The sequence below is a fragment of the Eleutherodactylus coqui genome, chromosome 8 (assembly GCF_035609145.1).
Source record: "Eleutherodactylus coqui strain aEleCoq1 chromosome 8, aEleCoq1.hap1, whole genome shotgun sequence".
Taxonomy (NCBI): domain Eukaryota; kingdom Metazoa; phylum Chordata; class Amphibia; order Anura; family Eleutherodactylidae; genus Eleutherodactylus; species Eleutherodactylus coqui.
In genome coordinates, this window is record NC_089844.1 from 68,269,668 (window position 1) to 68,287,254 (window position 17,587).

General features: G+C 43.3%; 1 protein-coding gene across 3 annotated transcripts in view; it reads left to right on the forward strand.

The window, feature by feature from the left end:
• CCDC141 (coiled-coil domain containing 141) overlaps nucleotides 1–17,587 on the forward strand; it is a 179,725-nt gene that overhangs the window by 2,053 nt on the left and 160,085 nt on the right. For all 3 annotated transcript variants that reach the window (XM_066575765.1, XM_066575767.1, XM_066575768.1), the window contains exon 2: nucleotides 11,755–11,877. In XM_066575765.1, the coding sequence (XP_066431862.1) occupies nucleotides 11,755–11,877 (123 nt within the window). The remainder of the gene's footprint in view (nucleotides 1–11,754; nucleotides 11,878–17,587) is intronic.

Consider the following 17,587-nt stretch of genomic DNA (forward strand, 5'->3'; position numbering starts at 1 on the left):
GCACTCTTCTGCATGTCTTTCCTGCAGTTTTCACCCACTTCAAGGTCCAGCAGTAACGTGCCCATCTAAGCACATGACTGCTGCAGCCAATCACCAGCCTCAACGCGTACTGAGACCAGTGATTGGCCACAGAAGTCTTGTGGCATACGACTACTGAACCCAGAAGTAAGCCCGGTGACCAGACTACCAGGGGTCCGCAAGAGGCAAGTGTGACTAATTTATTTTTTAATGCTTCTCAATGCTATTCAACTGTACACCGTCTTGAAGTCAGATACAGTTGAAAGTGGTGCCGCAGTCGGCGGCCTAACGCTACTAGGGGGTCCAGTGCAGATTCACTGTTTACCCTGTGGTTCAATTGGGGTTAGTGACACCACCTGCATTGGTGGCCGTACTCAATGTCGGTACCAATAAATGGCTGAAAAGAATTCTTAAAGGGTAACTTACAGCAAACTTTTGACATAATTTCTGACATGTCACTATGTATTGATCAGTGGGCTCTAGCTGCTGAAACCCACACTATTCACTAAAATGAAGGGCCAGAGAGCACAGACCAAACTATGAATTAACAGTAAGAACCCTTAGGCACTCCATGTACCACCTTATGCGTCCTCCATAGGCACAGTATTCTACAGAAGCAATATTTCTCAAGAATAGGGCATGCAATGGAGCATGACAGAATTCTCATTTATGCTTAAACCAACTAGAGACACAGTACAGGCCCATATAAGGGAGTAGCTATACGAGGTGCAGAAGTAGCAGTCACTGGTACTTATGGGGGCCTATAGGCCTCTCAGCCTTATACGACGACATCAATATTATAAGTGGCAAATGGTAAGCGGGGGGAGAGGAAAGCTTTCTTTTTTTTTTTCATTGCATCCAAGAACTTTCAAGCTACTCCTCCAGATCCATAGACTTCAATGCGCGCTACTATACATTGCAGATCTGTGTAACAGTGGTTTCACACATGCACCCTTGCTTCTATTTTCTTGCTCCATTTAGGGATGGGAATCCCCATGAATGAAGGGCTCTGTCTCATGATGGAACCGAACAAAACTCATTGACTAGAATGGGGTCCATTCAGTTTCTGCTCATCTGCACATCTTTTAGATGGAACTAAAAGCGTTGCACGTAGCAGTTTTTCTTCCGGTATTTTGTGCCAGATCTGCAGCGGAACCTCCGACTGGAAGTACTAACGCAGATGTGAAACCATCCTAACGTAGATCCTGAATACTCCCATTTGCATGAGAACTTAAGGTGTCATAGTGATAAAACTGTGCTATTTGCATTACTACGAGTTACTGTCTTGCTGAACTAGGGGCCTGGATTTGGATCTGAATGACGGTAATATGTTTGAGTGGGTTTCCTTCCCAATTCTAAAGAGCCTACTGGTATGTTCATTGGTTTTGAGTTAGTCTTAGTGCGTGATGTGATGAAGTGAAATTTAGACTGCGCTATGAAATATGTTGGCCCTATATAATATTTGGTGATAGGATTGCAATTCAAATCATATCTAACTCCAACCACAGATTCTTCTTACAGCTACAGCTCTCAGCATAGGACAGGTGTGCTTATGTAACAGTGAATGTCGTTGATGGCAAGGTAGTGACAGGCGGAGGCAAAGACTTCAATACGTTAACGCTGCATAGCATGTTAGAATAAAATACAGCGTATTCTAAAAAAAAAAGGCAATTTGAATAATTATCTACTAAACCGCACTCAACTATAACTATCCTTCAAGCTATTAACCCATTAATCCATAATTAACACCTTGGTCACCATAGGTCTAACACTTAACACCAATATCTTTCACCGAGTACGTCGCTCTAATGCCCTCTCTGCCACAGTCCCATTCACTGGGCTTACTTTCCCGAAAGCATACATCTCCAGGCGACTTGACAACCAGAACACCCAACTCGAAAGTTTCTCTGTTCTTAGCTGTTCCTTTCTCCAATGGTCTTCTCTTTCATCGACAGCTTTCTTCCGCTTACACACGCAAAACTGTGGCTCCTGCATATGGGAGCATCCATCACTCAATTCCTGGCTCTCCGCATTTGACTTCGGCATCAGTCGCAGCGGCTTTACCTTGTTGTCCTTCATCAGCTGTCGTGACTCGCTTTTTATCTCGTACTGAGGTGTTCACCAACATGCACACGCTGGCCTCAAGTCATGTCTCATAGTCTCTGTCACTAACGCACAGGAGCGTTCAGCATGACTTTCCTCTGTTTGCGCAGAATCAGCTATGCAGACCTTTACACCGCTGCTGTCTCTAGGCATTCAGGAACTAGGGTGGCTCTCTCCACACACAAGCCTCCATCTTTGTTCTCTTTCTTCATTGGCGCAGAACCCATTGTGCAGACTTTTAAAACAGGCCCACCCTCAGTACTTGGGCTTCCAGCCACTCGGACTCTCTAAATCTCTGGCCACTCCCCAGCATAGGATGGCTTGCACCACTTTCCAACCTTTCAAAGGGCCTCTTGGCTTTGGTCTGCTGGGCTATATCTTTTAAGGCCTTCTGACATGGCCTCCACTATTCCTCTCAACTGCATCACCCTACTGCTCTTACGATGGTGTCCGTGTGGCGCTTCAGACCTCCGTTTGCGGGTGGGGCTTAGCTCCCTTCTTCACTCACTGTGAAGCTGTTTTTTCTCGGTGGTGACTCGCTATCCACCACATCATAGAAGGGACCAGGCCACTTGGACTCTGCTCACAGTGACTCTTCTTCTCTACCCAGTCTGTGCCTTTTCATTGACAGTGGGCAAAGCTTTGCATGGTAGCCCCTCTGGCAATACAGTGGAGGGCATGAGGAGTACTCCCTTCACCTCCTTACACTTGGCATCCTTCTGCCGCTAACATGGGCTACTGACCATGAGGCAGTCTCAGCTGCCTCTTTTATAAACTGGCACTCCCTAGTACGGAGCTGATGCTCCAGCGTCCACAGATTTAAAGGTACAGTGCTGCAATAAAATACACTGTATGTTAGTAGCACACGCATCAGCCTGCTCAGCATAACATAATATAACATGGTAAATGACCTTTCTCCAAAATGTCTACAAGAGTATCAAGTAATAGTACTAAACTCATCGTACAAAATGCAACGAGGCTCCTATCATGTAGCAATTATAACACTTGATACATGTCGGATATTAAAATATTCTGGATTATCGGAGTGTCAGGGAATAGAATTTCACTTGTAAACCTAAAATAAAAATAAAATTGCTACTTTCAGGGGAGTCTTATCATTGGGTAGATCTGCTTGTGTTTTGTGATATTACAGGATATATGGTAGTTCTGCGCTACAGACAAGTGCTAATTTCTGGACAGATGCTGGATGAAAGAATTTTTCTGTAATTAGGCAGGAGAAAATCAAAATCTCCCATTCTTTTAAAGCACTTCAAAAGCCCTGTGAGTACTTTTGTAGCCGGAGATCCTTACTTAGAACGAATAACAATGCTGAAAATGCCTCGAACAGACCCACGCTGCAGACAGCTGCAGCAAGACCTCGCAAGGGAGGCAATGACTATTTTAAGTCAGAATGGAATGGCTTAAAATAGTGTTTTCCCTGCTATATCTGTAGGCTGAAAATTACAGCAATTGAATCATTCAATAAATTTATTATAATCCCGATTCAGTGTTACTAGTAATGTCTGAAAGATATAACTACATTATTTTACAATATTTCCATATGATAGGACTCATACTTATGGATGTGGCAAAAAAACATAAGGTAGCGATAACATAGGAAAATTGCAGACAAGATGTAATGTATTTTATAAGATGAGAGGGCGCGAGGTTTTACACGCAACACACCTGACATAATAGTTTGTGCATTGCATCTAGTGGTGGTCTCTCCTGCTTTACTACAAGCATGTGTCATAAATCATAGTAACATAGTAAGTTGGGCTGAAAGAAGATAATGTCCATCTAGTTCAGCCTGGTTCCACCCCTCTTGTTGATCCAGAGGAAGGCAACTCCCACTCACATCAACGAGGCAGAAGCCAATTTAGCCCATTTTGGGGGGGAAAAAAACTACCTTTCCGACTCCATAATGGCAGTCAGAATAATCCCAAGATCAACGTTTGAAAGTTTCTACCTGACTCCAAGACCCGGATCAACAACCCTGCTGGTTATTTATTGACTATATCCCGTAATATCATAGCACTCTAGAAAGGCATCTAGGCCCCTCTATGGATTTTGCCATCACCACATCCTCAGGCAAAGAGTTTGACAGTCAACTCTTCTGATCTTTCATTCTGTTGTGTTCCTCACACATTAGATACATTTGCACTGAATGTTTTTTTACTGTTTATTTGCTTCCTAAGTGAAAAATTAAGTAACTTTCCAAAATAGTCTGTATTAAAGTTTCTAGCCATTTACAGCTATAGAACCTGTGCAGCTCCTTTACATAGCCAATTGTCCTGCTGCTTCTGACATATATCCAACAGATACTCTTTTTGCTCTACTTTTCCATTCTTTCAATGTTAGAAATACCTGCAGAGAGGGGGAAGAGGATCTACATTGCAGATTCAAAATGTCTGGAGAGGGAAGAAAGCACCCAACTCTTCAAGGAGGGCAGATCACAGAGACTGAACTGTAGCAGTGTCTTGGGAGGAAAGCACACACAGTAGCTATGGGAGGAATGAAGGGGAAATCACACACTCCTTAGTTTTTGTCAGCACAAGGGAGGAAGAGTATGTATTTGCCAGGTAGAATTCCCAGGTAGCGATCCCAGAGTATTCACTGACTGACTGACAGCAGGTAGACTGCTGGGAATCTCTAAAGCAGAAGCGAAGTCAGAACAAAGCCAGGTGTAATCACCTGGAGAGAAGTGAGGATGAGACAAACCAGAACATGAGGCAAAGACAAATTCTGAAAATGGCCTAGATGTCAAAGTCAGGAAGTCAGAGTACAAGTACCACAAAACAAATCTGAAGAGACAACACAAACTCGGAACCTTGAGGCAAAACTAAGTCACAGTCAAATTCAAAACACAACAACAAGTGTTATGGCTGTTGATAATGGCCGGTGGCATCCCCTACCTTCTCCTGCTGTCTGGCATGGCCAGCTCCATGTCCTCCATGTCTGTGGCAGATGCCGCATATATACAGTCAGTTTCCTGCTTCCCAGAAAGTGCAAACACACATCCATTCTTCCTCATAAATGGCCAGCGTGCACACCCAGCTTTCTGGTCCTCAACCAATCCTGACAAGATTTTCTTGAATCACCCAACTTTCATGACCTTGGCTCATTTGACTATGCTTTCTTACTTTGCTGCCTGCTATGAGCCTTGGTTAGAACTACAAAATGAAAGAATTCGGCCTGCATGTCTCCAGTTCTCTTTTAGAAATCTGACCAAGTGTATTGGCTGCCCTTTTAGGTTAGACTATTTCTAGGGTAATGATTTGGGGGTTTCCAAAGCGAAGACCAGATCCTCATTAGTGGATTGGTAAGGGGAAAACCAGGGAACCCTAAGTGCTGCCCCTGGATCTAGCCCCAAGTCAAATAAGTTCTGAGGCACAATAGATCCATATCTGCTGCTGTGACAATCTGCTCCGATCGTGGATTCTATTGATGCCCACACTAGGTGTGAACAAGCCGTCATAGAAGCCTCATGTCAACGTATGCAGGAAAAACAGATGTTTCAGTTTCTGCAACAGATCTTGACTCATCTAGAGGTATTGCATCCCACTGCTACTATCCAAGCTACAGCTCAAACCGTAGTTCAAGCTGCAGCCAAAACCTCTGCCCATATTGCAGCACCGGAACTTGATCACCAGGCCGGAACTTGATCATGACTTTCTTTACTACTGCTGTGACAACTAGCATAATTCATAGGCAATGTTTTAAGGACAGACCCCTCTTTAAAGTGCACCTAACTTTTCAGAATACGCTGATGCATGTGTACATGAAGAATAACACTATTTCTGGATATTGAATGACTTGTATATGACATGTTTCACCAGTTTACCCTCTGCATGCTGTATATCTAATTCTCAGTTTTCCCTGAGCTGGTGGGAGGAGACTACTGTTACAATATTGTCTACACACTGCACATGGAGAAACAGCAGATTTTGAACTCTACATCACTGTTATATAGCTGTAAAGAGCATAAGAACTTGTCCAGCAAAACACCACAATCAGACTTTGCACAGGCTACTCTGGTTAGCAACACCAAAAAACTGTAGGTCTTCACCCTTTAACCCCTCCAAGTGGGATGTGGTCATCAGCTGCTATGAATTCGTAGGCGGACTCACAAGAATAACCTCTGATTTGTGGCGCCAACAGGTGATAGAGTCAGGCAAGTTAGGGGGTCAGTACAGAAAAAACTGAATGTACATTAGAGCCAAAGGGTTAAAGAGACTCAGGTACAGACCAGGGTTGGAACCAGAAGGACTACAGGGTACAGGACAGCAGGGATAAGGATAGAGTTAGGCAAGCGGAGGTCAGAATTTGAATATAAGCAAAAGAGAGAAATCTAGAAGAGTAGTCAAACAGGCTGGGTCAGAAAAGCACAGAAGACTGACAGAATAACAAAGCTATAGCACGAGGAAAAGAAACTCAATAGCTGGCAAAGCCAGATGGGTAGGAGGTATTTTACATAGCGGGCCAAGTGCAGGGAGGACATTAGAGCAGTACAGAGCAGTGTAGATGTGATTTGAGTAGCTGAGAGTCAGTAAATAACTCACCATTAGCAAATGCACATCTGTGTGAGTCTCTCTCCCCCATCTTCCCTCCTCGTCTCTTCATAGCTGCATGAGTCATCACCCTCTTCCACTTTCTATATCCATCCTGATGGCTTTCTTACTACTGACAACTGGCAGTGGACAGCAATTAGAGGGGGGAGGGCGGAATTCTAGCGACCATTTTAGGTTCTTTCTAATCCTACCTTTTGTTGCAAGTTTTGGGCCTGGTAAAAAGCATTCTGATTGTCATGCCTTTATTTACAAGCTTGTTCAGTCACTTATGTTTTCATGCTTTTTTTTTTTAATTCCCATGGTTGCTAGTGGCACGTTGTCACTAGAGCAAGGAGAGGTGGATAAAATTGTCAAAGTCAACCTTGCTTTCCAAATAAAAGCTAGTCCAAACTAGTTCCTTCGGCTTTACCTACTGTTACATCATGAAATCAAGGCATGTACCATCTATATGTATTGTGTATTCCAGGTGTCTGTTGGGAGCTGATCCGGTATTATAAGCACGTTTTATTGGAGAGCGCGCACATCTGATGACATAATAGTAGTCAGTTAATAAACCTGCTACAATGAGATGCCTGATGGAGCGTAGCATCCAGTAGCGGAGTCACATTAGTATTTAGCCTTGATTTAGTGCTATTACTGCTCAGTGTTAATCCTTTCGTGAACGGAACTTTTACTCTTGCGATTTATTTCCACTAGCCTATCTCATTTCCTCCACCGGGTGAATTTACACTACAAGTACAGACTGCAATGTAACAATATTGTGATACATGAGTTGATGGAGAAACTATTCCTGGTTATGGATTTATAGTACTAGGAGAGACTATAGGTGGTCTTGAAGTGTGACGGGGGTCTTGTTCATTATTGGCGTTTTCACTTTGAGCGATTTAGAATATCTTGTTATACATTTTGTATTAAGAAAGTAGCCCCACAGAAGGAGACGGACCTCATGCAAGGGCTCAGCACATGCAAAAATGTGTCTTTTGAGATGTAATTCCAGGATATGTGGGCGGAGTTTATAAAAATAGGTGCATTCCCACGCAGAGCTTGCAGACGGCAAAAGACGTAGCCAATGTTAGGGGAAGAAAAGTGATCTCCTATAGTTGTGCGAAAAAGGGTTACGGAAAGACCTCCTATGTTGGTAGACTGTCATTTGACTGCTGCCTTGCACAAGGACTGAGCAACCCCTTTGATGCGCTCCCAGTTTAACAACTGCAGTCCATTAGTTCCTGTGCGCCAAGTTCCAGTTTCTGCTTGGGGTTTGCCATAGTTTCTGTTCTGGCGTTGGCATACGTTGGAAGCTTCAATTGGAGATATATATTGGGTGCATCAGCCAAAGTATACCTTTGACGCACACTGAAGATGCAGTTTTTAATACACCCTTACACGGGCCAAGATTTGACTACTGTAAATTTAGGTATTTTTAGTTAATGTTTTTCTTTTTAACCCTTTCCATTTAAGCCACTGCTTATTTCTAGTCAGGTGCCACACCACTGAGCTTACATGTAATTCATCAACTATTATGTTTAGCCAAGAAGAATCCTGGTTCTATAAACCGTGATGTGGACAGGGTTGTATTGAGAACTCATGCTGCCCTAGGCAACTCAGATTAAATACGCCCCATTAAGTGCCCATTTACACTGGCTGATTATTGTTAAGATTTATTCATTTTTGGATGATTGCAACAATAATTGCCCAGTGTTAATTTTATTTGGTTTATTGCTGATTTTCTTCATTATCATTTACATTACCTTCTTAAAGGGGTACTCCAGGACTTTTTACATTTTCTCCATTGATTACCGATAGGTCATCAATAGATGATCAGTGGGAACTCACTGCTCACATACCCGCCTTTCAGCTAATTCCCAGGGCCCCTGTTACTTCAGTGTTCACAGAAAAAGCCAAAAATACAATACCTGAAGGTCTGCAAAGCAGACACAGTCGCCATAGGCACGATCGCCTATGGCGACTGTGTCTGCTTTGCAGACCTTCAGGTATTGTATTTTTGGCTTTTTCTGTGAATAATGTGTTGGTTGTTTTTTGTTTTTTTTTTCCCTCACCTCTGTGATTTTATGCTGTCACTTCAGTGAGTGCAGGAAGCAGAAACCGCTGACTTTAGAGCAACGGTCCAGGTTGGTATTACAGGCGTAGCTCTAGTTGAATTCAATGGGAGCAATCTCAGTCATCAACAGAAAAAAATGAAAATGGTCCGGATTACCACTAACCCTTATCAATTCTACTGCTACATAGATATGGTGCCAGTACAAAGCCTACAATAGATATGGTACCAAAACTGAGTTTATTACATAGATATGGTAACCAAACCAAGCTTACTGCATACATACAGCAGTAGAACAGAGCTTACTCCATAGACGTTATAATAGAAACAAACTTAATCCATAAACATAGTATCAGAGGCAAATTTACTCCAGAGACACAGTGCCAGAACCAAGTATACTGCATAGATACAATACCAGAATAAAGCTTATTTAATAGATGTAATAGCACAACTGAGCTTACTATGTAGATATTGTACCAGAAAAAGTGAGTTTACCACATAGATATGGTACCAGAACCAAGCTTATATACATACAGCATCAGAACCAAGTGTATGTTTGCGTCTGTCAGAAGAATAATTTATCCGGTACCAGTATTAAAAAAAACAAACTGATCCATGAACAGCATATAATTGACATATAATTAAGCCATTTTTGGTAGAATACCTGGATGCATTCGAGCACAGGGTGCGATTTTAGCTGTAGCACCATTTTACTCAGCCCACTGATTGGGCACCAACGTTTGTAGGAATATTGTCCAATTGTCGTGCCATGTAAATATTCACACAATCAGTCGGCAAATAAGCAAACGCGTATTTATCAACTGATAGGCTATCTTGTGCTGTACTAAAAATCATTGTTGTCCGCAGAACATCTCCCCATGTAAATAGTACATATGGCCCTGAATGTGGAAGTGTGTAAGAGCGATTAGCCATATATCTGCAGGTAATGGACAGCACTAGATCCTTTTCCCAGTGCCTCCTCTGGGTTTGAGCACAGCACTGTTCACCCCCCCAACATTGAATCCCAATTCAAAATTCCTATTCCCACAGCTCTAGTTACTATTACTTTACACAGGCTGAGACTGTTAACCTTAGAACTAGTTTGTCTTCCCCCAAGAGACTGCTCCGATATCATTTATTTGTACTATGTACATGTATCTAAACATGTTGTTTTGCACTGTATAGACTATATGCCTTTATGTTTTACACAAAGCTCTGGGGAGTCCACTGGAGCTGTGGGAATAGACAACCAGTGTTGGGTGTTGAGTGTTGCTTGGAGAGATGGTAGACAGGTTCTTGGTGGTATTAGAGACCCTCTAGGTTGGACTTTTAGGACAACTCCTGGGGATACTAATTGCTCTACAGTTCTGAGATGTGGACTGGAGTCGCAGTCCTAAGATAGGTTGGACTATACTTAGTTGGCATTGGAAGGAGTAGTATGACAGTGTCCCTGAGATAGATGATCTATGACTGCTCGAGAGTGAGGACCTGAGGTGTAACTGGAGTGTCTGGTAGCAAGACAGATTGCTGGACATAATTATGGAGTATGCCAGTGACCGAATCCTTGTGACATAGCAAATGGTCACAGTCCTTGAGACACAGCGAGTTTTAGCAGGAGGTAAAGCTTGAGACAAAGGCAAGAGTTGTAAAAAGACTGACACTTAACATGAGACGGGTGTGCCATGCATAGTCACTGCTCCATTCAGTGCAATAGACCTGATGAAAATCCTTGCCGCTTAAGGCCCATTTACACGAGCAGATAATCGCTCAAACATCACTCAAATGACAGTTTGAGAGACAGCTTTGAGCGATTATTTTGCATAAAAAATAACTGGTATTTAAGTAGCTACTCAGCTACTTAAATACCAATTAGTATGCAAATGAAGCCTTCATTGAACACAGGCTAATAGCCCAAGGCTATTATCTGCGCTCAGATCCTTTGTTCTCCACAGGGAAACGATGCCATCAGCACTCCCCCATGGAGAACTAAAATAAAAGTGAGTGATGATTTTTAGGTGAGCTTGATTTTAATGATGACATAAAAGTGCCCGAAATGCGGGTGCCCCGCGCCCATTTACGCGCACCGATTATTGCTAAAATGATCGCCAATTAGCAAATTTTTTGTGATAATCGTCCAGTGTAATTGGGCCTTCAGCCATCTTCAGCAGTTGCATTAAGAATGAATGGAGCACCAGCGCACCTGCATGTTCTCATGATCGTGGGGATCTTAGCAGTGAGACCATTTGTGATTCTGGTACAGCCCCTTTAAAACCGAAGCCGCTCAACGTAAGACATAATCCAGGGTACCCAACCTTTAAGATATGACTAATGCTGCAGCAATACAATGCATGGTTTTAATTATCACAATAAGCTAATGTATTACTCCATTGTTTTTAGCTATTTGCTCCATGTGTTACTTAGACTCCATTACATTCAACCTAAAACCTGATAGGAGGAGCCATTTTGAAATGAAAATAGTAGGAGAGAACACTGGCGTAACTATGGGGGATGCAGGGGATGCGGTTGCACCCAGGCCCAGGAGCCTTAGGGACCCATAAGGCCTCTCTTCTCCATATAAGAAGCCCACTATGAATAAAGCATTATAGTTGGTGGCCTTGTTACAGGTTTTGCATTGGGGCCCAGACGCCTCAAGTTACGCCTCTGAGAGAGAATGTAGATCAGTGACTATGCATTTTTCTAAAACCTGGTGTCCCAGGGACTATATAAAATCGTCTGGTTAACCTAGCTACGTCTTGAACCTAGATATACATAAAAGACATCAGGAATATAACTAGATGACTTAGCAAGAATAACACTCTACACGGTATGCTATTGTTTAGTCTCAGTTCACTGACATGTAAACTTGCACTGTTTTGCTAATATAAACTTCACTGAGGTGTACAGCGCTGCCGTGAGCGCTAACACTGGAAACAAAACATTACTAAAAAGCAATAAAACCCCTTTATGTCTACATATCATAATATAAACTGAATGTGTTTTTTGCAGAGCGGAGAATTAGTCCAGTTGCACCTGGCAGAAGCCATACCAAATTTACTAGAGATTGGCGAAAGCCAAGATGAAGCCAAGAAACTGCTCCAAGACCACAGTACACTCCTCTACAAAATCAAGGTAAAAAGATAAAATGTGTCCATGATGAAAGTATTGATTAACACAAGTTCAATTTGTTTTAACACTTATACATGAAAACCGAATTGTCAAGTTTTGCTGTGGTTATTGGATGAGGGTACAGGGTGGATGGAGATTATGAGAAGCAAGGGCTTGGTGTGTCAATGTCTGTATAAAATCTAAAGTAAATGTAGTATTAGGGTGCAGAGTTGGACTTGACTGTCAATGTATTCGAGGAGCCTCTGTTGGGTCCAGACTAGAGATGAGCGAGTATACTTGCTAAGGCACATTACTCGAGCGAGTAGTGCCCTAGCCGAGTATCTCCCCGCTCGTCTCTAAAGATTCGGGGGGCGGGGAGCGGCGGGGGAGAGCGGGGAGGAACAGAGGGGAGATCTCTCTCTCCCCCAGCTCCCCGCTGCAACTCACCTGTCACCCGCGCCGGCCCCCGAATCTTTAGAGACGAGAGGGGAGATACTCGGCTAAGGCACTACTCGCTCAAGTAATGTGCCTTAGCGAGTATACTCGCTCACCTCTAGTCCAGACCGACTCCAATAATACAACAGGGTGCCATAAGTCAAGCAGAAGCCAAACCCATTTGCAGCTGACTTTGCAGAGAATCGCATGACACTTGTGTTTACTACTTTTTACTGGATGGTGGGTCCTCAGAATCGTTAGAGCAATTAATTTTTAGTGCAGGAAAGATGGTGTATTGTTTTATGATGCTGTTGTGGAAGGCAAGCGTTTTGCTGCGGAAATGTTGACCACATGCGCATTTTTCAGAAGCGAAACCCAAAGCATTCAGTTGACTGTTGGCGCCTTCCTTTAAAATATGGCTATTTTGTTGGGACAACCTCTTCAAGTATAAGTGGGTCCAAGCCTCTGAAACTGGAGGAGAAGAAGCCACGCATGGAGGGCTCCTCTCTACTGATATGAATTGGCTTTCTATAAACGTATCAGAAAATGCATCAGTGTCATTATCACGTACCACCACTAGAATGCCATAGTGAAGAATACAAACCCTTCACCATTCATTCCCTCAAGCGTATGTATCCATGCAGAAATCCATTAAGATAACCGTTTGTAGGTGACATAGATTTTATGCCAAACACGTTCACCATTGATTCATGTTGCTGTATCACAGTCCTGACACATACAGTACATGCCTGTCAATACATAATGTCATAGACGTAAAATCTGAGCCCCTGCCATAGTGAAGACAGTACTTACTTCATACCGACTATGATCTTTTCATTGTGAACTCCGACCCTACAAAACATTTGTTCCAGAATAACTCTGTTATTTTTAACTTGACCATGAATTCCAAGAGCTTGATGACATTATAAAGATTAATTACAAGCCCAGCGAGACGTGAATTTTTACATCCACAACACATCTGTGAGTTATTCTCTAGGCTAATATCATGATTGAGAAGATAGATAGATGTGGTGAATGGACAAGCTTCCCATGACAGCCAATCAACTATTATTCCTGTCTGTCTGCCACATAAAAGTTTTATTCCTGCGTGTCTTGCTCATTAAATAGGGCATTGTATATTAGGCAACTGTGATAAAAAAAAACTTCTAAAAAAACCTTTTTTCCAACTTTTCAATGCGTGTAAAAAGGACAACATACGATCTACTTATCTTTTTAGTTCTATGATAATTTGTTGCACTGGACACGTGACAATGGCAGCCATTCACTTGCAATGATGCCATTATAGACAGCGCATCACTGCTGTGGCCATTATGATACAGCAGACCATTGTGCTCCTCAGAGCATGGGTGAGTATATTGTTGTACAGATCCAAAGTAAAAAGGCTTGTTCCACCATTAAAAAAACAAATGCTTCACAACTAATCTGTCTCTACTGGTTACTGCTGACTAAGACATGTGACCGCTGCAGCCAATCACTGGCTATAGAAGGTTACTGTGGTCAGACATTCGCTGTAGAAGTCAGATGTCTTCATATCAGTAGAAAGGAGACATACATGCGTGGCCACTAGAGATGAGCGAGCGTACTCGCTAAGGCAAACTACTCGAGTGAGTAGTGCTTTATGCGAGTACCTGCCTGCTCGTCTCAAAAGATTCGCGTGCCATCCAGCTTGTTATCGGCAGACACTTCAAAAGCCTGTATCTCTAATGGTATGGGATTGCATTGGTGCTTATCGCTTGGGCAGCCATTATAGTAAGCTGAATTTGGCAGATGTAACTCAAGTGGTTTATCCTAACTTAGGCCCAGTCACAGTGGTGGCTACTCTACTGCGCAGGCCTTCGTTCTATGCAGACAGATTACACAAATAGGGCTTGTGACCAGAGTGGTAAAAGTTCTACGTGATGCCAGTGCCTCAGAGTATAATGTAATGACTAAATAAAGAGTCCAGACCCAAAGAACTTTCGTAAAACTGGAGGCATGCGGTTTACTCGGTACTTTCAGAATTAGCAAACAGTTCACACGTGACAGATTTTCCAACTATGATAACTTCAGCAGATTTTCGGATAACAAACATAACAGGCATTGAATCCTTAACTAGCTCTCCCTCCTTTGCCAGTCTAAGTTATCTGGGGGTTGCTCTAGTTGGTTATTCAAGGAGAAGTAGAGGGAAGAAGATGGTCTTCCTTTCTCTCCTAGACATGCTGCTTTCTGACCTAGCCGGGATAATATGCACTCACGATTACTAGGCCTGTCCTCCTTTCAGAATCCGCGGGGTCTACCCTGACTTATACCTTCACTTAAAGGGGTTGTCCCGCGCCGAAACGTTTTTTTTTTAAATTCAATAGGCCCCCCGTTCGGCGCGAGACAAACCCAATGCATGTGTTAAAAAAAAAAAACGTTTAGTACTTACCCGAATCCCCGCGCTGCGGCGACTTCTTCCTTACCTTAGCAAGATGGCCGCCGGGATCTTCACCCACGATGCACCGAGGGTCTTCTCCCATGGTGCACCGTGGGCTCTGTGCGGTCCATTGCCGATTCCAGCCTCCTGATGGGCTGGAATCAGCACACGTGACGGGGCGGAGCTACGCGATGATGCGTAGAAGGGGGCGGAGCCAGAACTCCGCTTTTGCCGAGACCCAAGAGAAGGGAGAAGACCCTTCTGCGCAAGCGCGTCTAATCGGGAGATTAGACGCTGAAATTAGACGGCACCATGGAGACGGGGACGCCAGCAACGGAGCAGGTAAATGAATAACTTCTGTATGGCTCATATTTAATGCACGATGTATATTACAAAGTGCATTAATATGGCCATACAGAAGTGCTTACCCCCACTTGCTTTCTCGGGACAACCCCTTTAACAGGGAGGAAAAAGACTCTCCGACGGCTGTCTCCACGACGGGTATTTTGCCTCTTTTCCTGAGGGATCGCAACTTGGCCTTAGGCTAGGTTTGACTTGGGCTTAGCTCAGACTGGCTGGTCTGAGCCTAAGCTTGGCTCCACACGTCCTTTCTCTCCGACTACATTTTTTCCTCTCTCTTCCTTCTCTAATCTAACCCTTTCCCCTAACCTGGGGGCTTGGAAAGAAAAATGGCAAATGAAGTTCAAAGTTGATAAATGTAACGTTATGCACATGGGCAGGAGAAACAGATGTCACCAATATACACTAAATGGGGTACTGCTAGGGAAAAGTGATATGGAAAAAGACCTGGGGGTACTAGTGGATTGTAGATTTAACTGGAGCAACCAATACTAGACAGCTGCTGCAAAAGCTAATAAAGTCTTGGGGTGCATTAAAAGAGGGATAGGGGCGAGGGACGAGAACATTCTTCCATTATATAAGGCACTTGTCAGGCCCCACATGGAATACTGTGTACAGTTCTGGACACCGCTGCTCAGGAAGGATGTTACAGTACTTGAAGGGGTTCAAAGAAGGGCAACTAAATTAATAAATGAAATGGGAGGACTGGAATACCCAGAGAGGCTATCAAAATTGGGATTATTCACCCTGGAAAAAAGACGGCTAAGGGGTGACCAAATAACCATGTATAAGTACATGAGGGGACAATACAAGGATCTCTCCCATGATCTGTTTATACCCAGGACTGTGACAGTAACAAGAGGGCATCCGCTACATCTGGAAGAAAGCAGGTTTCATCGCCAACACAGAAGGGGGTTCTTCACCGTAAGAGCAGTGAGACTGTGGAACTCTCTGCCTGAGGACATGGTGATGGCAAAATCCATAGAGGAGTTTAAGAGGGAACTAGATGTCTTTCTAGAGCGCAACAATATTACAGTATATAGACCTTAGGTGACCGGGGATTGTTGTTCCGGGTCTTACATTTAGGTAGGAGCTATCAAATGTTGATCCAGGGATTATTCTGACTGCCATTATGCAGTCGGGGAGGAATTTTTTCCCCTAAATGGGCTAATTGGCTTTGCATCTTGTTTTTTTTTTGCCTTTCTCTGGATCAACAAGGGGATTTAAACAGGTTGAACTAGATGGACATTGTCTCCATTCAGCCTAACATACTATGTTACTATGTAACCAATCTTGATCCAGCCAGGTACAACTGACAAGACACAGATCAGGTTAGGGTGAATGGGATACCAACATATATAAATTCATGGCAATGACACAAGACAATGACTTTCGACAACCTGGGCAGGCCAAAACACATAACACTAATGACAACACAAACAAACACACAGACACATCACATGAGGTAGCTACACAAGTACTGTGGGGGCCCTAACTCTGGGCCACTACACTTATGCATCTTGAAAGGCACTATGAATGCTGAGCAGTATACAGAGGTTTTAGAACAATGTATGCTCTGATCCAGATTTCTCTTTCAGAGAAGACCTTGCATATTTCAGCAAGTCAATGCTAAACCACATACTGCATCCATCACAACAGCAAAGCTTCACAGAAGAAGAGTGCGGGGGCTGAACTGGCCACCTGCAGTTGAGACCTTTCACCAATAAATTTGGTGCATTATGAAACAAAAGTCAACGAGCAAAGTCGACCCCAGACTGTTGAGCATCTAGAATCTTACATCAGAGAAGAATGGGACAACATTCTTCTCCCAAAACTCCAACAATTGGCCTCCTTTTCCCAGACGTTTACAGACTGTTATAAAAAGCAGACGAGATGCTACACAATGGTAGACATGGCCCAACTTTTGTGAGATGTGTTGCTGCCATCAATTTCTAAATGAGGTAATTTTTAAAAATTGAAATTGAAAAATGTCTCACTTTCACCTTCTGATGTGTTCTATGTTCTACTGTGAATAAAATATGGTTAGATGAGATTTCAAAATCATTACTTTTTTTTTTAATTTACATTTATTTACATTTTACACAGCATCCTAACTTTTTTGGATTTGGGGTTGTAAATATGCCTCAAAGTCTTTCAGTTATGGTGCAGTTCATTAAGAATAGAGATGAGTGAGCACACTCGGATAAGTCAGTTACTCGAGCGAGCCTTGCTCTTCTCGAGTAACTGCATTCTTGTCCGAGCAGGCTCGGGGGAGGGGCGGGGGTGACTTGGGGGGAGAAAGAGATCTCTCTCCCCCACTACCCCCCCCCCCCCTGTCCCCGACTCCCCGCTGCCCCCTGAGCACGCTTGGACAAGAATGCAGTTACTCGAGAGGAGCGAGGCTCACTCGAATAACTGACTTACCCCACCGTGCTCACTCATCTCTAATTACGAAGTTACAAATATGCTGAGTCACTCTTTTGGGCCATTTAGTTACTCATCTTCTCAAAACGTTCTCTGGCC